Source organism: Talpa europaea (assembly GCF_964194135.1).
Source record: "Talpa europaea genome assembly, chromosome: 11".
Lineage (NCBI taxonomy): Eukaryota > Metazoa > Chordata > Mammalia > Eulipotyphla > Talpidae > Talpa > Talpa europaea.
The window spans coordinates 56,113,347-56,140,810 of record NC_140078.1 but is presented as its reverse complement, the minus strand read 5'-3'; the positions used below and the strand labels follow the sequence as shown (position 1 = coordinate 56,140,810).

Genomic DNA, 27,464 nt, shown 5'->3' with positions numbered 1-27,464 from the left:
AAAATTTTATGATATATAAGGTAACAATATGTACTGACATTTGTGTACACAGAAAGAATTGCCTCTCCCTCCTACCAAGTTAATTAACACGTCCAACTACTCCTACAGGTTTTTTTTGTTCCTTTTTGGTGAGAATATTTAAATTCTACTCTCAGCAAATTTCAATGATATAATGCAATGTTTTTACTCAACATAGTTAGAATGATAACATCAGCTCCTCAGATTTTATTCATCTTATAGCTTAAAGTTTACAGCCTTTACCAACCTTTCCCTATTTCTCCTACCCACCTACCCCACCCTCACCCCTGGCCAAAGGTTTTAACCTACCAAACTATATACTCATTCATAGTCTCAGTTATATGTGACTAAAGGTGAATGAAAACCATCTTTAAAATACCATTTTAATTACATGTAACAACCACACTCAAGTGTAAAAGGAAAAAAAAAACAAAACACAGAAATCTGTTCCTGGTGACCATAAACAAATTTTCATTGCCTATGCAAAATGACTGTGGCTTTTTCTGTGTTAGGATCATTTCCAAAGTTCCTTACAATCCTAAATTTTATAAGACACCATTGAAATAAAATTATAATGTATATATGGGATTCTTTTTAGAATGTCAAGAAAAAGCTGAGCTATCAATATTTTTTCGAAGCAAACCACAGAAAGGAAGCTAAGAGAAACAAATATATTATCATCAAGCATACATACTCATTTTGGCGATTCTTATTTGATCAACATTCTACAAATGTTATCAAAACTATCACTAACAGACACATCCTCTAGGTTCCTCTGGTCCATTACACTACACCAAAATACCAAGTTTTGAGAGTGTACCATTTTTCACACAAATAAATAGAAGAGCTTGTCAGAGGAGCCCAAGAAAACAGCACAGGATTGAAAATGGACCCATTTCATTGGAGTTTTACTGGCAGTAATCAAATAGCTGGGATGATAAACAGACCAATCTGAATGGAGCTTCCACTGTTGCCAATCAAGTAAATGAACCAACCAGGTTTGAAAGGAAGGCACACTGAAGGATATATAAGTCAGGCTCCAGTCATCTTCAACAATCAGTCAGATTTATTTGGCCTCTTCTGGAAATACCTTCATAGAACTGTAACACCAGTCTGTATCCTCTGGCACGCTCCTTCACACACCTAACCTCTGACTTTGCCGCCTACATCACCTACTAAATAACACCATCAGCCCTGTGCTAGGTAACACTCTAAGTAGCTACATGCTGTTGCCTTACGCCCAGCTGGTCCCTGCCTCTGACACATCTGGCACTGTCCCCTGGTGCTGCTGCCTCTGGTGCTGACTGGTCCTCAGGATAGACCATCATAGAACATTGTGGATCTTCACAGACCTTCAAACATCGAAGCTGATCGCCACTTCAAACCACCGCCTGACCATTGGTACTGTCTCTGGCTCTGTCTCTAACTCTTTCCTTTCTCTCAGACTCTCTATGTCTCTTTCCTCTTTGTAAATAAACCCTGTTGTTGCTGTTGAACCCTGAAGGCTGAGTTGTGCCCTGCAATTGCAGTTGTAACCACACAGGTGAGGACCCACCAACCATGATATTTACCCCCCACCCCTGACCTTGCACAATTTCAAGCTCAGCTGGGGTTTATGAGCCCAGAGTCCAAGGGGAATATTGAGCCAAATATTCATTATCTTTACAGAATCACAAATGGTCCTTACCTCTGTAAAATTTAAAAACCAAGGAATGCTACATAGCAATACCAAACCTCTGAGTTTACATCAAAAACAAAAAATATCCAAAGATCCAAATGCACTCACCTCATTGGAAGCAGAAGGCGAAGTGCCCTACAGTGGGAGTCAGAAGACAGAAGTTTAAGTTCCACTTTGACCTAGGCAGCAAATCTGGTCTCTCAAATTTAACTTTCCTGCAATTCAGTTGTTTTATTATGTAGGAGATGATATCAAAGTTGCCTAGCAGTTCTAATCTAGAATTCTAGCAGAATAATTTAAAGTTTTCTAAGCAAAATCAATTCAGCAGAGGAAGGATACACTTTCTAATAAATAGTACCAGAACAACTGGAAACCCATATCTAGTCAAAAAAATTAATAAAACACGATCTAATCTTCAGACCTTGTATAAAAATTAATTTAAAAATGGATTATAGCAGGCTCTCTGGTGGCACAAGGGGTTAAGCATGACAAAATGAAGCATTGCAGCCTCTGCAGCATGTGTTCGATCCCTGGCCGGCCAGGGAGCAACCCACATAGCGCAGCAAACCTCTCCTATCTCACCTGCTGCTCCCCTCAGCAGTGTGTTTCAGTCAGTCTACCTGTTCTGTTCCCCACTCTGTCTCCAGTGGGTCCTCACATCCCCCGCATCTTTGGCCTATACCCCAACACTTGTGTGCATAAATAAATAAATCTTTAAAAAATGGATTATAGATATAAAGGTAGAATATAACATAGAATCATATGGATGTAGGGCTTTATTAAGACTTTCATAGATATGACACCCACAGCACAGATCATCAAAAGAAAAAAAGGGTTTGACTTTCTTAAAATTTAAAAATTTGGTTCAGTCTGTGTTAAAAAGTAAAAGGAAGTTGTACACTAGGAGAAAATATCTGAGAACCACATATCTGACAAAGGACTATTATCTAGAATATATAAAGAACTGCCAAAAATAACATTAAAAAAAAACTATTAGAAAATGGGCAAAAGAGGGGCTTCCAGGTGGCCCAAGGGGTTGAGCATAGCACTATGAAGCAATCTGCAGCCTCTGCAGCACGAATTCAATGCCTGGCCAGCCCGGGAGCAACCCACATGGCGAAGCAGACCTCTCCTGTCTTGCCCATTGCTCCCCTCAGCAGCATATGTCAGTCAGTCTGTGTGTTCTGTTCCCCGCTCTGTCTCTGGTGAACCCGGTTCTTGTATAAATAAATCTTTAAAATAAATAAATAAATAGGGCCTCCCCGGTGGTGCAGGCGGTTGAGTGCCACACTGTGAAGCTGTCCGCAGCCTCTGCAGCGCGGGTTCGATCCCCGCTGGCCAAGGAGAATCCCACATGGCACAGCAGACCTCTCCTGCCTCACCTGCTGCTCCCCTCAGCAGTGTATTTCGTCAGTCTGCCTACTCTGTTCCCCACTCTGTCTCTGGTGAATCCTCTCACCCTCCCGCACATCTGGCCTGTACCCTGGTTCTTGTATAAATAAATAAATCTTAAAATAAATAAATAAATAAATAAATAAATAGACTTAAAGAGACATTTCAATTAAGAAGATATACGGATGGCAAGTAGGCAATTAAAAAGATGTTTAATATTATTAGCCATTACAGAAATGCAAATTAAGACCACAATGAGACATATATATCAATTAAACAGCTAGAATTTAAAAAGTAGTGACAACATCAAATGCTGGCAAAGATGCAGAGAAACTGACTCCCTCACACATTGCTATTAGGAAAGAAAATGGAAGAGCTACTCTGAAAAACAGTTTGGCAGTTTCTTAAAAAACTAAACATACACTTAAAATATGACCCTGCAGTTACACTCCCGGGCTTTTATCCCACAGAAAATAAAGTATATCCACACAAAAACAAGCTTGCTCACAGTAGTTTTATTTGCACTTTCTCTCTTTCCCATACTTTTTCTCAGTAGTGTATTATCATCTAACCTGCCATATATGGTCCTTGTTTATTGTCTTTCTTCACTAGAAAGAAGGTATTTTTTTTGGTCCACTTTCTTCTTTTATATCCCTGGTGCCAAAAAATGTCCTAAGTCATAGTAGGTATTTGAATATTACTTGCTGAATGAGTAAGTTACAGGCAGATGAATTAATGATGGCACATGAGGTACTACTACTATGCTTCCCCAAAACTTCAGGTCACCTACATGCCAACTTCCTTAACTTTTGCTGCAGTTCTTACCAAAAGTAAAATTATGTACATAAAAAATTTAAGTCTACTATCTGTTTTACTTAAATACCTACTTTAACCTCATCCAAAGCAATATTTATAAAATTACAGGTTTAGAATGCTAGTTATTTCCTTTCTAACATGCAATGCATAACTACTGCCTATTTTAGGGTATGTCTATAATCAGTCTTGGTGCCAGCAGTCATCTGTGCACCACACTGAGACAAATGATGTCTTTCTCCTGCCCCTCAAGTTCACCATACCTAGCGCCATCAGGTGACAAGGAAACAGGACCCCTGTAAATATGGTTCAGTTTGAGAAGAACATCAGAGGTAAGAATGACAGTTAAATAACACTGTCTCCCCTAACCCTGCTGGAAAGGCCCAGAATCCCCTAATCCCTCTTCTTCACAGCTGCAGAGTTAAAGACCATGACCCCTTGCCTATTGTGGAGTTAATCACGGTCCACCAAGCATCCCTCACCTCTAATTTCACTCTCCCACCTACCCTTGAAGTCACACTAACTATTCCCATTCTATAAGTAAGGAATCTGAAGTTCAGAGAAATGATTGTCTTAAGGTTATATGATATATAATTTTATCAACACTGCTGGAACTCTGATTAGAGTCAAATAAATAAATAAATGGTAACAAATTAGCCCAAACAAGAAATAGCCCACTACAGAAAAAGTGCCCTTCTTGCTCAAGTCAAAGGCCTAGAATGGTGAACAGGTAGGTAAGACAGTTCTTCTTCATACATTGTCCCCTATACACATTGTCCCCAAAGCTACTTGTAGAATCAAGGCAAAGTAACCCTCCTTGACACTCAGCCTCCTACTAGTTCAACTTCCCCTAAACCCCTTCCCGATTTTCCTGGGAACACCTCTCCCAAAAATCACACTCACAGGAATCCTTTCCTCAAGATCTGCTGCCAAGAAACACACACTCAGAGAAATCTAGGGTTACTTTAATTCAAAGTTCCCCAAATGACAGTCATTTACATATAATTCTTGCTATATCTACAGAACACTAACATTATTATCATTTCTTTATGTCACTGGTTTTAAGTAACTTTATTGTAAAAGGATATTTCAAACCATAACCCATGCTGTTCATGTAAGTAGAAGGCAATATCAATAGAATTAAAAGTCAAAAAGATTCATTTGTGCTAGCCACGGAAAAAGTCCTGATCTAAAACATGCACAGTGGCATAAACCAAAAATTTCTTCTTGACAAAATCCTGTTTTCAAAGGTATTTTAATAAGGGTTAATTTCCTAGCTACATTATTCACTGGTGTTTGAGCCTGTACCCACACAGTACCTCTAGTCTACTGTAGTACCAATGGAATGTACCCCAAACTTGGGGAAGCAATGCTTTTGCAAAGCTATATATGTACCTAGCACATAACACAATTCTTGATACACAATCAATGTGTAATGAATGTTGAATGGTTGGGGGCCACCCTGGGGACACAAGGGGTTAAGACGCAACCTATGATGCTGTCTGCAGCCTCTGCAGCACAAGTTCAATCCCCGGCCAGCCAGGGAACAATCCACATGATGCAGCAGACCTCTCCTGATTTTCCCCCTGCTCCTCTCTGCAGTGTATTTCAGTCAATCTGCCTGTTCTGTTCCCCATTGTCTCTGGTGAGTCCTCTCAACCCCTGCACCTCTGGCCTATACCCCAGCACTTGTATGCATAAATAAACAAATCTTTTTTAAAAATGTTAAATGGTTGAATGAGGAAATCGTGTCTTAAGAGAAGTAGAATGTTTTACCTAAAACCACAGAAACAGACACAATTGAAACTTTTCTCTGCATACCATTTGCCAGCATTGGAATAAAGACGTGATTCATTTCTAAAAACCTATAGTCACCTTTCCAAGATAATTTTTTCTATGGTGGTAAACTACACAAGTCTATAGATTTTTACTCTTGTGATATTTGTTCCCCTCATTTTTCCCAAAACTCTTTAAGAATTTATAGAAAATCATGCTGGCTGATTTTCATCTGCTATTTGCCTGTTAGCACAACCATACCCTTTTTTTATTACTCTCCACTTTCAACTGCTGCTATTATTTCTTTTTTTCTTTCATTATAACCCTCAGAATTGATTTCACTTTTATGTTCATTATTGTTCATTTATAATCAGCTTTTGATTGCATGCTGATTATTCTTAAATTTCAACTTTATACCACTGAAGAAAAACAGTGCTTAGTGTTATGCTTCTGATTACAAAATCAGCTGGATTAAGTTATGTAACTGTTTTTTAAAAGGCCTACACCACAACTTTTAAAATGTAGTTTTTTGTTTAACCTTGGATGGGCTGTCTGAATAAGAAGAATTAGTAAGATCGATAAATAATAAGGTTCGTTGTTTTTTTTTATTTTAGCAAAACAAGAAAATGCCAGAATTGACAATCTGAATAAATATGGCTCTGTATTTATTCCAATTTCTTACAACAGTTTCAAAACATTTCCAAAACTCCTACTTGTAAAGTGGTATCAAAGCCTATGTCCTATCCCTCTCAATTCAAATCTTCTTCCTTTAAGTTGACCGTAGCTTCAGAAATGGTCAGCGTTTCTCAAATCCAACCTGGGTGTAAAAGGTACTAGGAAACAAAGTTTTGGCTCGAAAACAAGAATATGAAACACAATGCAACCTATAGTTATGCTTCCCATGCCAGCTCTCCAAACAACTATAAAGGAAGATATGTATTTCCAGGATAAGCTCAGGGACTCCAAAAGTGTCCAGGCGCTGAAGCTCAGGCAGCCTGCAGGCTGCACATTGCCAAGGGGCACTACATGCATTTCCAGGGTTGCCATAACAGGTAGACCATGGACTGGGGGAGATGAGAGAAATGAATTAGCTCATAATTCTGGAGGCTAGAAGGGCTAGAAGTCTGAAATAAGGTGTCATCAGGGTTAGTTCCTTCTGAGGATGTAGAGGACAATCTATTCTAGGCCTCTCAGCAGGCTTGTGGTTTTGCTGGCCATCTCTGCCCTTTCATGGCTTATAGAAGCAACACCCAGATCTCTCTCTTCATATGCAAATAGCCTTGTTCCTACATGCATTTCTAACTCTAAATTTTCCTTTTTATAAGGACACCAGTCATACTGGATTAGAGGCCACACTAATGATCTAATTTTAAGTTGGTTATTCCTTCAATAAGGAATAAGGTCACATTCTAAGGCACTAGGAGTTAGACCTTCTGTGTCTGAATTTTGAAGGGGACACAATTCAACCCACAACACACACAACTGAACAGACTAACGTGAGTGACACTCTGAGGAGGTGTGCAGGATACTTGTGAGAACCTGTGAACCACAAGCTACTCCTCTTCAAAATGGACTTAGTAATGGTGAGGAGAACACCTACCTCCCAGGGTACCCATGAGGGCTCAGTGAGGTAATCATCTTCAAGTGCACACCAACAGGCACTCCACAGAACAAACGTGATAAATGTCAGGTGTCCTTTTTCTATGCACACCCAACTTCAGGTTATCCAACAGACAATATTAATAGCCACTGTGTAGGTGAGTCCAGGAGAAACAGTTCACCTGTGTTTGCAGAGACCCCTGGGCAGCCCTTTCAGCACAAAAGTACCCATCACAGTAATGCCCACCTCAGTCTCCACCCACAGGACTGTAAGATCCTTACAGGCAGCAACTGTCATGTGCCCAGGCTTTCTACCAACCACTATCTCCTGGCACCTAATTTGCATTTAACAAATATTCACTGGAAGAATAAAAGGAATATGAATATTTAAAAAGATTATGAACAGTTCTTAGCAGACATGTTAACTGGACATGGGAAACAGATAACAGAGCCCAAATTATACACCAGACTGCATTCTACTCAGGTGAGCATTATCACAAAATATATATATTCATTGTACAACCATAGTTGTAGTAGTAGCATTATTCACAATAGACAAAAGTAGAAGCAATCCAAATGTGCAGTGATGAACAGGTAAGCAAATGTTACTGATATTACAGAATGTTGTTCCAGCCTTAAAAAAAAAAAGGAAATTCTGACACCTGTGACAACATGAATGAAACCTGAGGATATTAAGCAAAATAAGTCAGTCATAAAGGGACAAATACTATATGATTTTTATGTAAGTTTCTAAGCACAAATTCATAGACAGAAAATGGGATTACTGTTTCCACAGGCTGCGGGGAAAGAGACCCAATTTAGTGTTGAATGGGTAAAGTTTCAATTAGGGAAGATAAAAAAGCCTGGAAGTACATGGTGGTTTTGGTCACACAATAATGTGCATGTATTAACTGCCACAAAAAGGTATGCTTAAAAATGGCTAAATAGGACCTCCCCTGTGGCGCAGCGGTTGAGTGCTGGGTTGCGAAGCCGCCCGCAGCCTCTGCAGCACCGGTTCGATCCCCGGCTGCTCCCCGGCCACTGGACGAGGGTCCCACATGGCGCGCAGACCTCTCCTGCCGCCCGCTGCTCCCCTCAGCAGTGTACTTCGGTCCTTCTGCCTGCTCTGCTCCCCGCTCTGGCTCTGGTGAATTCTCTCACCCTCCCGCGCTTCTGACTGTACCCAGTGCATGTATAAACAAAACAAACAAACAAATAAATAAAAAACATGCTTCTATTAAAAAAAAAAAAAATGGCTAAATGTTAAGTTTTGTGTGATATATATTTTATCACAATAAAAAAGTAAAAATAAATGTAAATACTCATGTAGATATATATCGATATATAGATATATATATATATATGTGTGCATATATGCACATTCACATTTTTACTCCCTTTAGAAGAGCTTTGGAAATACAATGTTTCAGAGACATAAAAGTATTTGCTGGCCCAAATTTCAAATCAAAACAGCAGTTCATTTGCTATTTCCCTCAACATCCCAAAATTCGATCCCCAAAACATTGCCCTGCATTCATTATTAATTTTATTTAAATTTTAACAATGTTGCTTATTTAAAACTTCAAAGTTCCAGGAATGGAACGCTTTTCTTACCTATTACAAAAGATTTTGAAGTATGTTGGGAGGCAATAGATTTTATCCTTAGCAGAGAAAAATATACCTTCAAGAAAGGAATACAGTAATTCATGGATTACTGTAAATATTACGTTATTGCTATACTGCCAGTACAAAGAGAAATAAAATGCCATACTCACTTGGGGCCCTTTAATGAAAAAGGAAATTTAATAATTTTCTCTTGTCTTTACCTAAAGCTTAAATCTGCCCCCATTAAAATTATCTAAGTGCTCCACACATCAAAATTATATTGAGTAAAAAATAGTTACAAAATTTATTTTATAGCAGTCATAAATGCCTCACCATAAACCTATATCAAACAAAAAAGAAAGTATCCATTACTCTCACAACATGCCCTACTAGTTTTAGATTTGATACTCCAATTTTAAAAGCACCCTGTCATATAGTGATTTATAATAAGAAATATGTCAGTTTTCTTCCCTGTTTCTGAGATCCTAAAGCCTTGGAATTCCCTAAGTGATAAAGGTCATAAGCTGTCTTTATGATGTTTAAGAGGTGACTTTTGGAAAGCCCTTACTAACTAAGGATGGGGGCTGATTGCCAGGGGAACTACCAAGAGATTAGAGAATTGGAACTTTTGGTCTCCCTTGACCTGGGGGGAGGAGTAGGGGGTTGCAGATTGGTGTTTTGTTTTTTTTTTAAGATTTATTTATGTATGCATGCAAGAACTGGGGTACAAGCCAGAAGTCTCAGGGGTGAGAGGATTCACCAAAGACAGAGTGAGTAATAGAACAGGCAGATTGACTGAAGTACATTGCTGAGGGGAGCAGCAGGCAAGTCAGGAGAGGTCTGCTGTGCCATGTGGGTTGCTCCCAGGCCGGCCGAGGAATGAACTCGTGCTACAGTGGCTGCAGACAGCTTCATAGGTGTGTCTTAAACCCTTGCGCCACCAGGGAGGCCCTGCAGATTGGGTTTAAACACTAGTCACCAAAGGACTTAACAATGGTGTCTATTTGACAAAAAAAAAATCCAGAAAGACTATCTCAGCTTCTGGAGAGTGACTGGTTTATAGAACAAGGGAGCTCCATGCCCCTCCCACCCTGGCTCTCTCCCACCTGACTATTCCTGAGTTAAATAAATTATTTTATAATAAAAGGATAATCTAGTAAGTAAAGTGTTTTTCTAAGTTCTGTAAGCAGTTCTGGCAAAGTAATTAAATCCAAGGAGGAGGTCATTGGAAACTTAGATCTAAAGTCTGTGGGTCAGAAGCCTGGTGACAAACTTTATCACCTATGACAGGGCTTGAGTATGACTTCTGAGGTAGTGTGGGGGACAGTCCTTTAGAATTAAGCCCTCAAGCTTTGGGATCAGACAAAGACTCCAGGTAAATAGTGTCTGCACTGTGTTGAATCAGAGGGCACAAGATGGTGATGGAGAATTGCCATGGGGGAAACCCAAACATCAAAATTAGGGTCAGAACCCAGGCCCTTAAGCTCATCCTCCCCAAGGACCAGTTACAAAGCTTCTGCCTCCATTTCAAACTATCCTACTCAACACTCAATTATTCAATCCCTCTTCATCATTTTTAAATTAGTGTGGGTTATCTGTTTACCTTTAACTATGTCAAAATGTATCTGGTTTTCTTTTTTTTTTTTAGCATCCAAAAGGACAGGTTTATTACAAAAAGAGACAGAGAAGTAAAAGACAGTTACACAGACTCAAGCAGGCAGAAAGAGCTGCCATCCAGTTTTCTAATTAGCCAAATGGCACATTTATATTTCCATGCTAATGACAAAGTTAAAAACTGAAAGATTCATTTTTCTTTTCCCTGTATTGTTGGTTTTCAATTTTTATGATGTATCACTTTAAAAGGAGTTCTGAGTCTTAACAAAGAAACATTCACCATTAATAGTTTATTCCCTTAATCAAAAATAATTAATAGCTCTCAGCTTTCTTTATATTATTACTTATTAAAGGGCTACATATGCCCTGAGGCTGGTATGAGAGTGCATGTTCAATGTGCTCTTTTCCTCTTCTTCTTTTCAAAGGTGATTAAATCCAAACGAGTCATTTAAAGTCCAGGCAGCCATAATACAACATCTCGACAGCAATTAGGAGAGCAAGAAAAGTTGGTGATATCAAGAAGAAGATAAAGCCAGTTTCCAAAAAATGTGAAAAGCTCTCCATCAATAAGAGGATTCCATAATCTGTCAAGCTTAAAACACTGATCTCTACTCCCAATCAGAATTTTTCCTAAAAGTTTCCATTTCATTCTTCCACTTCCAAGCACAAACAAGGCCCTCCAGAGAGCTCCTCTCTCCTTCCAATCATTTCCCCACCTCTTCTTTTTTTTAAGATTTATTTATTTATTAATATAAGAACCGGGGCACAGGCCAGATGTGTGGGAGGGTGAGAGGACTCACCAGAGACAGAGCGGGGAACAGAACAGGCAGACTGATGAAATACACTGCTGAGGGGAGCAGCGGGCGAGGCAGGAGAGGTCTGCTGTGCCATGTGGGACCCTTACTGGCCGGCCGGCCGGGATCAAAGCGGTGCTGTAGAGGCTGCGGACAGCTTCACAGTACGGCTCTCAACTGCCTGGGTCACCAGGGGAGGCCCTCCCCATCTCTTCTGCTTCCCACTTTACTTCCATTGCTCATCTCTTTTGCAAGTGCCAGCACTGAGGGAAATAAGGAGAAAGGAAGAGCATTGAGGGAGTCTTCTTATGAACACAGAGACTTTCCTATCGTAGTTAGTGATGGTACTAAAACCAATAAATATTCATTGATCATTTGGGGAACAATGTTAAGATCATATGCATAAGCTCAATTAATCCTGAAGGTAATTCTGAGATGTTAGAACTATAACTCTCCCCATTTTGCCTATGAGGAAGTGAGGCACAAGAAAATTTCATCATATTTAAGATGCCAACAAATCTTTTGTACCACTTTATGGTCAGAACCCAGACGCTTAGGCTCAACAGCCTACAGGGGCAGTCACAAGGCTTCTGCATCCATTTCTGCCAAGGGAAAAAAAAACCTGTCAATCTATGACATAAGTGTAAAACACATCCATATATTGCAGGAAAGTTGAAAAGCAAAAAAGAAAAAAGCATGCCTTACAACAAAATATGTAATTTTCAAAAGATCACAAATCTACTAAGTGTTAAAAGCCAGATCTGAACCAGGCAGTCTCCTTCTAGTCCCGGTTTATGTCTATGACACGTAACAGTGCTCCTATTTACTCTAAAAATTGCACCAGCTTAAGGATAAAATATATGGTATCCCAACTCAAGAAGTGAGTGAAATAGAGTAATGAATCCTGCAATTGCCAGATGCACGAGGAATTGAGCTAAGAGCCCAGGCAACCCCAGGGAGCCAACAGCCTCTGCAGTGGCTTGAAAGAAGCTCTCACCAGGAGTGGAGCTTTGTACTACATAGGGTCAAAGGACCTAAACAGGGGCCTTCCTGGTGGCACAGGCGGTTGAGCACAGCGCTGTGAAGCTGTCCACAGCCTCTGCAGTTCGATCCCCGCTGGCCTCAGAGCAATCCACGTGGTGAGCAGACCTCTCCTGTCTCACCCGCTGCTCCCCTCAGCAGTGTAATTCATCAGTCTGCCTGTTCTGTTCCCCGCTCTGTCTCTGGTGAATCCTCTCACACTCCTGTGCGTCTGGCCTGTACCCCAGCTCCTGTGTAAATAAAAAATAAATCTTTAAAAAAATAAAATAAGAAAAATTAATTAATTTTAAAAAAAGGACCTAATATTCAGGGAGACAAAAGCTCAACAATGTGTTGCGGACAGAGGCTGAGTATTGGAATGGGTAATCAAAATAACATGCAGAGAGAAGTTATAACGAGATATTCCAATGAGAAAGCAATCAGTAAACAGCAGAAAAAGGCACATAGGAGCCGATAGTAAGATTGGTCTTAAGTTCCAGAACATGTCCCTCTCAACAAACATTTTTTCCCCTTGAGATAAATCCAAATAGGTCTCTTTCAAAGAAGCTTTAGTAAGCAGCTGCATTGTCCACACAACACTAAGAGCAAAGGAAACAACTAAACCAAACTGCACCATTTCAATAAGGTTTAGAATGCTGTTAATGTCGGATTCACAACACATTTAAAAACCTACAATTTATAAACTGACATATTTATTGGTATTTCTATTTCTCTTCTTTTATTTGCCTGTTCTTTTCCTGAGATCTCTTTGGTGTAGGAACAATGTACATGGTTCCATAGGCCAAGATAAGCAGGGATATTTTAAAACTAGAGTAGCTCCTCACACTCTCTCTGCTCAGGGGCAGTAAACAGACCTTTACCACATTTTTTTGCTATATGGAGGAGGATGGAAACCAGCAATGCAGACCCACAGGGAAAATCAGGAGTCCTGTCCAGTCTATGTCCTTAATAATGTCATTCTACTTCTCCTTTCCTTACTTACAGTATTTGGCCCATTTTATTTATTTATTTACTTATTTACTTACTTACATCCTTGTTCATTTTTAAATAATATTTGCTTCCATCCACCCCCTCAGGTATAGTTCCCATGGAATTTTCTTCCCCAATGCACCCGTGCACCATCACCTCAGTACCCTGTGCTCCTCCTTCCCTCCTTCCCTCCCTCTGATCCCTTTCCCTCCTCCTCCCCTGCAGTATGTCTCTGATTTATAATTGTCCAGTTTTGCTTTGTTGTGTTTTATACTGCTATTATTCTTTTACACTGATGTTTTATTTGGTTCCCCTATATTCCTGCTTTAAGTGAAACCAACCGATACTTTTCTTTTTCCATCTGGTTTATTTTCACTGAGCATAATTCCGTCTAGCTCCATCCATGTTGCTGCAAATGGCATGAATTTATCTTTTTTGATTGCTGAATAATATTCCATTGTGTATATATACCACATTTTCTTGATCTAGTCATCTATTTTTGGGCATTTGGGTTGTTTCCAGGTTTCACCTATTGTAAACAGTGCTGCAATAAACATAGGGGTGCAGGTGTTCTGTTGAATCAATGTCTTTGTTTCCTCTGGGTAGATCCCTAGGAGTGAAATTGCCAGGTGGTATATGGTAGCTCCATTTTTAGTAGACTGAGGAACCTCCGGACATCTTTCCATAGTGGTTGGACCAGTTTGCACCCCCACCAGCAATGTAGGAGAGTTCCTTTTTCACCATATCTTCGCCAACATTTGTTGTTACTTGTTTTTTTGTATGTGCCATTCTTACTGGTGTAAGGTGGTATCTCAATGTGGTTTTGATTTGCATTTCCCTATATGGGATGCTGAACATTTTTTCATCTGCTTTGTGTTCATTTCCTCTTGGAAGAAATGTCTTTTAAGTTTTTCTGCCCATTTTTTGACTGGATTGTTCACTTTGTTTTTGTTGAGTTCTTTGTATATCTTTGTGATGAGTCCCTTATCAGTTGACTGGAGTGCAAAAATTCTTTTCTCAATCAGTGGGGTGTCTCTCTATTTTGGTTAATGTCTCTTTCGCTGGACAGAAGCTTTTCAGTTTGATATAATCCCAGCTGTTTATCTTTTCCTTGACTTTCTTTGCTTTGGGTGATGAATCTTTAAAGATGTTACTGAGATGTATGCTTTGTAATGTTTCATCTATATTTTCTTACACATATTTTATGGTTTCAGGTCTTCTGTCCAGGTCTTTTATCCATTTTGAATTGATTTTTGTGTGTGGTGAAAGGTAGTGGTCCAGTTTCACTTTTTTGCATGTGGTGTTCCAGTTTTTGCAGCACCATTTATTGAACAAACTGTCCATGTTCCATTGCATATTCTTTGCTCCTTTGTCATAGATTAGTTGTCCATGTAAGTGTGGCTTTATTTCTGGGCTCTCTATTCAGTTCCATTGGTCTGTATGTCTGTTTTTGTTCCAATACCAAACTTTTAATTAGTATGTCTTTATAGTATAGCTTGAAGTTTGGAAGTGTGATACCTCCTTTCTCTTTTGTTTTCATCAGTAGGGCTTTGGCTATTCATGGTTTATTGTGGTTCCATATGAATTTCATCAGTATTTGTTCAATTTCTTTTTTTTTATTTATACAAAAGCTGGGGTATAGGCCAGAGTCGCTGGAGGGTAAGGGGATACACCAGAGACAGAGTGGCGAGCAGAACAGGCAGACCGTCAGACCGAAGGCACTGCTTAGGGGAGCAGCGGGCGAGACAGGAAAGAGATGTCTGCCTCGCTACGTGGGAATCTCCCAGGCCAGCCAGGAAGTGAATCCGCGCTGCAGAGGCTGCATACAGCTTCACAGCGCTGCGCTCAACCCGCTGCGCCACCGGGGAGGCCCAATTGTTCAATTTCTTTGAAGAATGTCATTGAGATTTTTATTGTAATAGCGTTGAATGTGTATATTGATAGAATGGACATTTGAATAATGTTAATTCCTCCAATACATGAGCAGGGGATGTCTTTGCATTTCTTTGCATCTTCTTCTATTTCTTTTAACAGTGTTTTATAGGGCCTCCCCGGTGGCACAGGCAGTTGAGTGCCTCACTGTGACGCTGTCCGCAGCCTCTGCAGCGTGGGTCTGCAGCATGGGTTTGATCCCAGCTGGCTGGTGAGAATCCCAAAGGGCGTGGCAGACCTCTCATGTCTCACCCACTGCTCTCTTCAGCAGTGTATTTCAGTCAGTCTGCCTATTCTATTTCCCGCTCTGTCTGGTGAATCCTCTCATTGTCCCACACATCTGGCCTGTACCCAGGTTTTGTATGAATAAATCAATCTTTTAAAAAAAAAGTATTTTATACTTTTCTTTGTATAGGTCCTTCACCTCTTTTGTTAGGTTTATTCCCAAGTATTTGATTTTTTGTTTCAATTATAAAAGGGATGGTTTTCTTGATTTCTTCTTCTTCAGTTTGATTGTGTATAGAAAGGCTAGTGATTTTTGTGTGTTGATTTTGTATCCTGCTACTTTACTAAACTGGTTGATTATTTTGAGTAGTCTTTCTGTGGAGCTTTTAGGGTTCTCTATGTATTTTTTTTAATTTAAATATTTTATTTTATATAATTCTTACATCTTTTTTTGTCTTTGCACAATGTATGCATTTTCATTTTGGTTATATTCCCCATACAATTACACCTCCCCCCCTTATTTTGACTCTAGGCCTTCCTTTCCCCACCCCCTCCATCCCCCCCACGCCCCCCCCCCACCCCGTGTGTCTCTGGTTTATAGTTGCTTGTTGATTTTGATTTTTACTTTGTAATGATTAGTCTTTTTCCTGGTCTCTTATTTAGGTTTTCTAAATTCCTGCTATGAATGAGACCATCCGGTATTTTTCTTTTTCTTTCTGGCTTATTTCGCTGAGCATGATCCCTTCTAGCTCCATCCATGTTGCTGCAAATTGCATGTGTTTATCTTTTTTGAATGCTGAGTAATATTCCATGGTGTATATGTACCACATCTTCTTGATCCAGTCATCTATTTTTGGGCATTTGGGTTGCTTCCATAGCTTAGCTATTGTAACTGGTGCTGCTATAAACATAGGGGTGCAGGTGCCCTCTGGAATTACTGTTTCTGTGTCCTTTGGGTAAATAACCAGGAGTGGAATTGCTGGATCATATGGAAGCTCTATGTTTAGTAGGTCAAGAAATCTCCACACAGCTCTCCATAGTGGTTGGACCACTTTGCACTCCCACCAGCAGTGCAAGAGAGTTCCTTTTTCTCCACAAGCTCGCCAACATTTGTTGTTGCTAGTTTTTTTAATATGTGCCATTCTCACTGGTGTGAGATGGTATCTCACTGTAGTTGTGATTTGCACTTCCCTGATTACAAGTGATGTTGAACATTTTTTCATATGCCTGGTGGCCATTTGCATTTTTTATTATCGAAACAAAAAAGATCAAATATTTGGGAATAAATCTAACAAAAGAGGTAGAGGACCTATACAAAGAAAACTATAAAACACTGTTAAAAGAAATAGAAGAAGACACAAAGAAATGGAAAGACAGCCCCTGCTCATGGATTGGAAGAATTAACATCATCAAAATGGCCATGCTACCAAAAGCAATATACAGATTCAATGCTATTCCAATAAAAGTTTCAATGACATTCTTCAAAGAAATAGAACAATTATTGATGAAATTCATATGTTATCACCAAAACCCCCAAATAGCCAAAGCTCTTCTGAAAAAAAAAAGAAGGGAATGGAGGCATCACACTCCCAGACTTCAAACTATACTACAAAGCCATAATCATCAAAACTGCATCGTATTGGAACAAGAACAGACACACAGAGCAATGGAATCAAATAGAAAATCCAGAAATAAACCCACAGATTTATGGTCAACTAATCTTTGACAAAGGAACAAAGAATATGCATTGGAGCAAAGAAAGTTTGTTCAATAAATGGAGCTGGGAAAACTGGGTCACTACATGCAAAAGAATGAAGCTTGACCACTACCTCACACCATGCACAAAAACCAACTCAAAATGGATTAAAGAACTAGACATAAGACCTGAAACCACAAAATACATAGAAGAAAATATAGGCGAAACACTACATGACATGCACCTCAAAGACATCGTTACAGACACATCACCCAAAACAGTGATAGTGAAGGCAAAGATAAACAGCTAGGACTACATCAAATTAAAGAGCTTCTGCACAGCAAAAGAGACAATAACCAAAACAAAGAGAAACCCCACCAACTGGGAGAAAATTTTTGCACACAACACTAATGATAAAGGACTGATGACAAAAATCTACAAAGAGCTGATGAGACTCAACAAAAACAAAGAAAATAATCTGGTCAAAAAAAGGGCAGAAGAGCTAAAAAGAAACTTCTCTGAAGAAGAAATGCAAATGGCCAACAGGCATATGAAAAAATGTTCTCTATGTATATTATCATATCATCTGCAAATAGTGAGTTTTACTTCTTCTTTCCCTATTTGGATCCCTTGTATGTCTTTCTCTTGTCTTATTGCCTTGGCTAGGACCTCCAGTATTATATTGAAGAGCAGTGGTGAGAGAGGACAACCTTGTCTTGTTCCTGATCTTAAAGGAAAGGTATTTGGCTCATTTTAGTTAAGGTGATTATATATTGGTTTTCCAAGGACAGTCCTACTTTCTGTTACGCCTTGTTGTCCTGCTATAATAATTTGTAGTGCTTATACTAACTCTCAAAATAGTCATCATTTGGGTAGTAAGTTAGGTGGTCACTCTAATTTTGGCCCAAGGCCCCATCTTCTCCCATTTCTCCATTAGAGGGAAAAGAACTGTCCATCAAGTGTAAAAACACAATTATTTTTCAGAGACGTTGAAATGTGAAAAAGAAAAAATAAGTGTTATAACAAAATATGCAAATAAATGTCACAGGTCACAAAGGTAATCAATGTTGACAGCAGAATTTAGACCCATGAGTTGAGGTCCCATCCTGACTTATGCCCATTATTGTAGCATAATTCCTGATGGCACTGAATCAGTGCAATAGTCTCCTCAAGTATCTCCATGTTTGCATTCCCCCAACCTGCAGAAAGAGTACTCTAAAGGATAAACCTGTCTAAATCCCTCAACGGCTTCCCATTAATCTCAGAAACAGGGCTTAACTCCACTACCAGATTTAGAAAGATTAGCAAAATGTTGCCCCTATTTATGTCTCCAGCCTCAGCTCTCACTGCTCCCCCAACTCAAACTCCACAAGGCTGCTTTTTTGAACTTCCTCAGGGCCTTGGAGTCACAACAGAAGTAGAAACTGGGCAAGGACTAGAGAAACAGACAAAGGTTAAAAAAAGGAAATGCCAAACCCCATTCCGCTTCCACTCACAGGACCCAAACTTATACAGACCTATTATCACGTCTCCAATATCAGTTCCTATATTATATAAAATCCCTCCAATTTTGAAATAAAAGTAAACTTTAGAGATAAATGATAGAAATCTGTCTTCATGGCTAGTGTCTAAACACCATTCCTTTGAAATCATTTCTGCAATGGTGTGAAAGCTGATGGCGTATACAGCTCAATGATTAAAATCTGAACTCAAAGTACCAGGAAATAGCATATTCCTTTAACATCCCCCAAAGTCCACCCTGTAAGGCAAAGCAGTTTCACAATTTCTCCAGCATTCCTACAAGGCTGAAGGCTGTGCTCTGCACTATGCAGACAGTGAAGAGGGACACTGATTGCCCTTTGACACATGTAGTTACAACAATCTACTCTTTAGACAGCCCCCACCTCAAATCTTTGGTGCACAGGAGGTTCAGAGTCCATCAGTACTAAGGAGACTAAGTCAACATGAAGCCATGCAAACATTTCTGGAATGAACAATATGCAGGCAGTACAACTGAGCTCTACAAGTGAGGCTCGCACTCACCAACTCACCAGACCTTCATCCCCACAACTAGAGTGAAGATAACCAGTCCAGGAAGCAGGCCTTCATTGAAATTCTCTGAACCTCCATTCACCAGATGTGACAGAATGCTCACCTGTCTCACAACTATGTTGCAAGGACTAAGTAAAATAAAGTGTGTGGTAGTGTTGCCACAAGCAGTTTCTCCAAATAACTAATTGGCCTTAAGTTAATTTTGCCATAAAAGAGAAAAAAAATGGAAAAACTAAAGGGGAACATCTGAAATGACATCTGGAAACATGAAAAATCAGTAACAAATTTATATAAAAACCTATGAATACAGTTAAAATGTATAGGTAGTACATTCATGGCAATACTTCACAAAAAACTGATTTTGTTTCGTGGATAGTACTTAAGCACTTATCATCCAAGTCTTCCATTCATTTGGAGAATTACAGACACACCTAAGAGATATATTGCAAGTTTGGTTCCAGACCACCAAAATAAAACAAGTTACAAGAATCTTTAGGTTTCCCAGTACACATAAAAATTACGTTCAATAAATATACACAATGGATCAATGGAACAAAATTGAAAGCCCAGAAATAAATCCATATACAAAACAATATTATAATGAAAAAGAAAAAGAAAAATACCGGATGGTCTCACTCATAGCAGGAATCTAGAGAACTTAAATAAGGGACCAGGAAAATGAATATAAGAAAGTGAAAATCAAAATCAACAGAAAACTATGAACCAGAGACACTTTTTGGGGGGTGGGGGGTGGGAGGGGAAGGATTGGGGTCAGAATGGGGCATTTGCAATTGTATGGGGGAATATAAAAATAAAATTTATTATTTAAAAAAAAACAATATTATAATGAAGCTGTAACCATAAAATGGAGAAAAGAAAGTCTCTAACAAATTGTGCTGGCAAAATTGGACAGACTCACATCAAAGAATGAAGTCGGGTCACTCTCTAATTCCATACACAAAAATAAATTCAAAATGAATTAAAGACTTAGATACAAGATCTGAAAAAAGAAAATATATACAAGTAAATATATGCAATGTTTCATGACATCAAAAAAAAAAGGTACTTTTAAAGACTCCATCTATGTTATGGCAAGGGAAATAAAAGCAAAAATAAACAATTGAGATAACCACAGATTAAAAGCTTTTACACAACCAAACACAATGACACCCTACTGAATGGGATAAAATATTTACACACTATATAACCAACAAGGGGTTAATATCCAAGATATAGAAAAAAACTTACCCAATTTAACAATATAAACAAATAACTGGATGAATAAATGAGCAGCAGATCTGAACAGACAATTCACTGACGAGGATATCCAGAAGGAAAATGGATATGCATGGAAAAAGGTTTATCGTCACTTTTAATAAGGACGATGCAGTCAAACCCACAATGAGATATGGTACATATTAGAATATGCATATTAAAAATATCCCACAACAAGTACTGAAGAGATGCATACAAAGCAGAACCCTATCACACTGTTGGTGGGTGTGTAAACTGTTAAAGATATTCTGGAAAATGATCTAGATTTACCTCAAAAAACTAAAAATGGAAATAAGGTATGACCCAGCAATTCCACTAAATTCCAAAGACATGATCAACCCAAAAAATTACATGCTCTATAATGCTTAGCGCAGCAGCATCACAACAGCAAAGGCATGGAAATAACTGAAGTTCCCACTGATCGAGAACTAGATCAAGAAGATGCTATATATCCACATAATGGAATACTGTTCAGTAATAGGGAAAAATGAAATGTTACTATTTACAGCATAATGGAAGGACGTCAAGAGAATTATGTTGAGTGAAACAAGTCAGAATGATAAAGACAAATATTGGGCAATGATTTAGTGAGTAATTCAACAAAGCAAAATACAAAAACTAGCAGATAATAAAAAATGAAGAGCTGTAGAAGGAAAAAAACGAGGTACAAGGAATGGTGGGGGGAGTTGTATTCCAATAAAAGTTTACCAAAGAAAACTGCATTTAATTTAAACTATACTGTAATCTGTTAAGTAGGCCAAAGCATTATGTTTAAAAACAATGCAAATACCTTAAATAAACATGACACCAATATACAAATTGAGCACAGGCTGTTGGAAAAAGTGGTGCCAACAGCCCTGCTCAATGCTGGGTTGCCACAACCCTTCAGTTTGCAAAAACACAGTTATCTACAAAGTACAACAAAGCAAAGAACAATACAATAAGGTATTCACAGATACATTTTTAGGTTTTTTTTGCTTTTTGGGTTTTGTTTTGTTTTGTTTTTTTGGCAATCAAACTTACTGGAAGTGTGAAATTAGAGAGTAGTAAGCCAGACTGCATATTTCTGTATTATAAAAATTATAATATATCAATTTGCAAAAGTAGGTTTCTTATTTTGCCAATGGAAGAATGAAACCAAACTGACAAGTAGCTTAAGTACATTAAATAAAGCTTGCCAAAGGCAGTTGATTGATTGATTGACTGAATTGCCAATGGAGAATGAAACCAAACTGTCAACTACTAAGTTTATACTTTTCTCTTTTAAGCAAAGTTTTCTTGTAGCCAATATTAGTTATGCAGCAAAATTGTGTATAACAGTTTTGATGCTTGCAGCAAAACTACCTAAAACTAAATAAAACATAGGGGAAGACCAAGGGAATGCCTAACGCTGAGATAGCAGCAAACAACAAACATTTATTGAAGCTGGGAAAGGCAAATTATTCCAACTTAATAAAGCCTGAAGAAATATAAGTGAGGGCCTCCCTGGTGGCGCAGGTGGTTAAGGGCAGCGTGGTAAAGCTGTCAGCAGCCTCTGCAGCATGAGTTCGATCCTGGCCAGCCAGGGAGATACCCACATGGTGTGGCAGACCACTCCTGTTTCGGCCCCTGCACCACTCAGCAGTGTATTTCAGTAAGTCTGCTTGTTCTGTTCCCCACTCTCTCTCTGGTGAATCCTCTCACCCTCCCACACATCTGGCCTGTACCCCGGTTCTTATATGCATAAATAAATTAAAAAAAAAGAGAGAGAGGTTAGCTTCAAATTCACAGCAAAAGAATGAATCATCATGAGCCCACCAGCTGGTTATAATGCCAATTTTCTTACATATCATTTTATTTAATTTTTGTAACCATCAGTGAGAAATATCCTCATTCAGAGAACAACAGAGATAGTCAAAGTCAGTAATTTTCAGTGCAAAAAACTGGGAGAACCAGAATTTGAACTCAGTTCCATTTAAACCCAGAGTTCAGGGCCTCCCTGGTGGCGCAGCGGGTTGAGTGCCGTGCTGTGAAGCTGTCCACAGCCTCGGCAGTACGGGTTCCATCTCCACCGGCCAGAGAGACTCCCACATGGTGCTGCAGACCTCTCCTGCTGCGCCCGCTGCTCCCTTCAGCAGTGTATTTCTGTCGTCTGCCTGTTCTGCTCCCCGCTGTCTCTAGTGAATCTTCTCACCCTCCCATGCCTCTGGTCTGTACCCCAGCTCTTGTATTAAAAAAATAAAATAAAATTAACCCAGAGTTCATACTCTTTTCTCCTCTGCTACTATTTCCCAGGCCCCAAAGTCAGGGAAGGAAGGTAAGACTCTTCAGAGAGCAACTGTACAAAGTTGATATATACTCTGTACCACAAGTTCAAATGACCAAATTTGCCTGTCATTCAAAGGCTGAGAGGGTAAAAGGTAAGCTACCAGTTTAACAGGATGGTTCAGTCAAGCAGGATCCTTTGACAAATACTTTAAAGTTTTAATAGCATAAGTGATTTATCAGCATGAGGCAAGATCCCTGACACAAAGCAAGTTACTGTGCGACCCCTCTGTGTCTCTGTTTCCTTATCAGAAACATGAAGACAGTATAATCTCCCTTGCAGAATGATGTAAGGGTTAAAGAAATATGATGCAGCAATCACTCTGGAAATGGTCTGTCACAACCAAAAAGGCTCAGTGTACAGTGCCAGTATTATGAAAGCCCTTGCACAACTAAACTTTCTCCAGGCCTGTCCTTTCTCTATTGCCTAAAATACCTGCAGTGTCCCCTCAATTTCTGCTGCTACTTACCTGCCTCTCTCATCTCCATGTATTACACTCTTTCATTTAGACCACAAATTCTCTTAATACCTACACCTGCATTCAGGGGAAGCCAAGCTCTCACAGAAAACCTACACATGTGGGAGACAGAGGAAGAGACAATAAATAAATAAAAAAGCACATAATAAACCACCAGGTAGAGTCGCACATAATAAAGTACAATAAAGAAGGGAAAGGGTGGAGTGCAATCCCTTGGGAGAGGGGGCTTGAGTTAAATAAGGGAAAGTCCTGTCTGAAAAGTAAACATTAAATCCGACAGCTCAATAAAGGGAGAGAACACCACAAGAGACCAGAGAGAACAGTATTTCAGATAGGGGAACAGCAAATGCCCAGAGTTAGGAACAAGTCTAGTGTCTTAGAAGACTAAGAACATAGCTGTACAGCAAGACTCACAGTGCTACACTGATTTACACACCAATTGTGCCACCAAACCAAGAGACCCCAGAGGGGAAAGGAGTCTGCAGCTTCTGTGTTCATTCAGGCAACAACTCTTGTTTATTAAGTACACCTATATGCCCAGCATGCTCTTAAGCACTGGGTTTACAGTGACAGAATAGTTTCTTTCTTAGGTGAGCTAATAAAAAATAGTATTGGGCACAGAGTAAGTACTCAGAAAATATTTATTAAATGAACAATATATATTTGATTTTCAGTCCTGGGATTCTTACAGCCCTGTTCTTCCTTCCTCATTTGGCTAAAAGATCACCATCACCCATCAACTTCTGTTACCCATCTGGATCTCATAACAAACTGCACTGGGACTAATCTTTATGTCCTCTCTTCCTCTGCCTCTGCATGCAGTCCACTCTAGATGGAATGCCCTGCCCACTCCATCTTCTTCACCAGACTAACTCCCAGTATTATTTCTCAAAATTTTATTAGTATATTGATTTTATCATTTGCTCAAACATGTACAAATCTCTCAAGTTCTTCAGGCAAAACATTTCCATCAAGTAAAGGAAAGCCATGCATCAAGTGACAATTCCAAATTGAGTAGTACAGAGAGCTGAAGGACAAATAAGCTGAGGTTATTTATGCAATTTCTAGTCCTCCCCAAAATACAAGATATTTCAGTCACTTTCTGGGCTTTGTGCCTGCAGAATTAGGCCAGGGTACAAGAGCTGCAAAGTTTCTCACTATTGGGGGTCTCTGTACTCCACTACTTGCCTGCAAAAGAAATGTTCTATTTACAACATTTATTTATTTAGTGTGTATTTGGTATAAAGAAAACCAATCTGGGAAATGAGGTATTACTTAAAGATCTCCCTCACACAGATCAATAATTTAGTGTCTAAATTATATGAGATGAATTTCCTTTTCTAACAGCTGAAAATGCAGCTGTAGTTCATTGAAAAAAGAAAAGAAAAACAGTCAAATATTTATTCTTCTAGGCCAGAAGGCAGATTTAGGTAATTCACAAGTTCCTATACAGCCTCACTTCACTGATAAGAACTTGCAAGTAACCTTTAGTCCTTCATATCTAGAAGCTATCAATCTATCTCTCTTCTCCCACTTCTGGAAAGAGCAGAAAATTAAGCAGGAGCCATGTGTTCTTAAGTATACAACAGCAGAGGCATGGGTTTTGCAGTCCCTCAACAGTACACCTTCCTCTCCAAGTTCTTGAACAGAAGTTCCAGCTTCACTGAGAACCACAGAACAACAGTCCTAAACCTTGTGGTCTGAGAGAGGCAGTGTTTCTGACAAGGTCTACACTTCTCTTACAATAGAATGTCATGAATTTCACCCAGCCATTATGAGAAATGTTCTCAAGACAACATGTGCTGAGAACCGCTGTTCCCTGTTTAGACTCAGTGCCCACAGTCAAGATTTCCAGATGATATAACCCACAGGATGGGCTTATCTGTGTACCCACGATGCCTGCACCTTGCTAACTCTCACTGCTAGGCTTCACAGCACCCCGTTATCATAGCTGACTAGTTAGACACAGCAACATAGGACTGGTCTGCCAGGATTTAAGGCTATGAAGATATCTGACAATGGTTAAACCTTTACTGGCATATTTATAGGATAACACATCATCCACACGTATATAAATCAATGTAACTACATGAAGGGAGGTAACAGGTCTTTTACCCAGTCCTCACCAACCAAGGGTGTCTATTCCCAGCTAGATTCTCCAAAGTGTTGTGTTCAGGCTTCCCCTTCTTAGTTTGTCCAAAAACTAAGGTTTCTATGTGCTATTACTTTGCTTAAGTATTCACAGCCCCAGAGCCCACCGTTCTCACCAATTCAAGTCCACACTCATAGTTAGCACCAGAATTGTCTTTTGTAACAGTTAAATAATGAATAGAACTTGATCACCTGGAGGTATTCTCCTTACTCTATTACAATAATTATTAGGGCTTTTAATTGGAAAAAAAAAAAAAACGTCATTTCTTTTACTATCCAGCCATACTACGTACGAGTGCCTATTACAGTAACAAGTATTACAGTAATAAGTATTAACACCCTTTAAATCTACATTAACAAAAGCAAGGAAATGAGAAGCCAGTAACAATAAGGAGGAGGGGAAAAATCCTCAAAAAATCATTACTAGGTATCTCTTCTATTTTTATGTTGTGTATATCCTGGTTAAAATTGCATGAGTAATAATTTGCATCTCATCAATTAAAAATGGGAAAATGGACAAAAACCTCACTCTGCTGTGACTGAGCCTCACACTACCTTTTAAAGAAAGAGGCTGTCTATGGAGAATAGGCTGAATGACTGAATTACTTCTCCAAGGGTCATCAGCAACTCTAAACTTCCCAAAGACCTCACCACTATGACTCTTGCCATCAGTAGAACATAAAAATCTACTGGAGACTAAGTTCAATGAGCGATTCAGCATTCCCCCACTTGCCCTCGCGGGCTTTTTATTCCCTATAAAGAGAAAGCCAAGAGGCCAATAGCGTTTTAATGATGGGACATATCTTTTCACTGAAAGATGGGCGAGCATTTCCCAACTTTTCTCCTTGATGCCTACATTTCACCAAATCGGGAGCCCCAAAATTCTGCGAAAGCAGACAACTTGAAGAAAATCCATTGCCTGCCGGAGGTGAAATACAAACACCAGCTAGGCTGGGATAGCTTTGGAAGCACGTTCATCACGTGGCCCAACAAATGCGCTCTGGCACAGAGAAACTGCAAAAGAAAAACAGGCAAACAATATAATAAAACCTCAAGACACCACAGACAGGACTGAGAAACTTTCCCTAAACTTGTAAGTCACATCTGGCGTATGGCTAAGAGCCGCCTTCCGCAGGAGCTGGAGAGCCCACGTCGGCGAGTTGGGTAGCTCAGTCTGGGGGCAGCCCCAGCTGCTGCGCCCCCTCGGCTCGCGAACCCACACATCGGCAGCCAGGGCTGCGGGGACCCTGGTGCGCCCCGCGCAGTGCACCACGCGTCGCCTCCAGAGGTGGGGCGCCCAACCGCCGCGCTGCCGTGGCCAGGAGGGGGACAGCTGGAGGAGGAGGGCCAGGAGTGGCTGCGCAGGCGGGCGCCCCGGCCAAACCATTCCCGCGGGTGCTGCCACGCGGCCCGCTCACCTGGGACCTGGGCGCCAGGAGCCGGGGCCGCAGCGCCAGGTCTCGCAGAAGTTTCCCGGCCTGCGCCGCCAGGGGGGCCGCCATCTTAAACAGGAACCAACGGGCGGCGGAGGCGCTTTGAGCGCGGGAGCGGGAGGCGGGGGGAGAGGGGCGGGCCCACCGCCACCCGCCGCGGGCGGCCCGGCCCCCTGCGCCCCGGAACGCCCAGGCGCGAAGCCCGGGGCTGCACCGCGGGGCGAACCCCTGGCTGGGCTCCTGGGAGCAGCACCCTTACTGCTGCGGAGGCCGAACCCTAGATCTCCCACCCCGTCCCCCAAGTTCACTTTGAGCATTCAGAGGGCCTGGTGATGTCCTCGCTGTGCAGTCTCAGAGCACAGCTGGGAGTAAAAGCAGGTCCCGGCCCTTCGATCCTGGGGGTCAAAGTGTACCGGCCGGACAAACTGCCGAGTACTAGTCATTGCAGTGAACGCTCCAAGGACCGACCCACGGAGCTGTCGCCCTATAACAGACTTGTCCAGGGAAGCGACTTGAAGAATAAGGGAGAGGCAATTGGATCTCTTGAGGTGGTGGAGGTCCTGGATACCTTGATAAGATTTCTTTTCTTTGACTGAGGGTGAATGCAAATCTATTGTG

The 27,464-nt window shown here is 40.3% G+C and overlaps 1 protein-coding gene across 1 annotated transcript in view; it reads right to left on the bottom strand.

Annotated features, from left to right (window-relative positions):
- The window catches only part of SUCLG2 (succinate-CoA ligase GDP-forming subunit beta), a gene marked incomplete at its 3' end in the record, with an annotated part of 306,059 nt that extends 279,138 nt beyond the window's left edge, over positions 1-26,921 (bottom strand). Inside the window, exon 1 of the mRNA XM_084248375.1 lies at positions 26,832-26,921. Coding sequence (XP_084104501.1) covers positions 26,832-26,915 — 84 coding nt within the window. The 5' untranslated portion in view covers positions 26,916-26,921. The remainder of the gene's footprint in view (positions 1-26,831) is intronic.
- Positions 26,922-27,464: the final 543 nt, after the last annotated feature.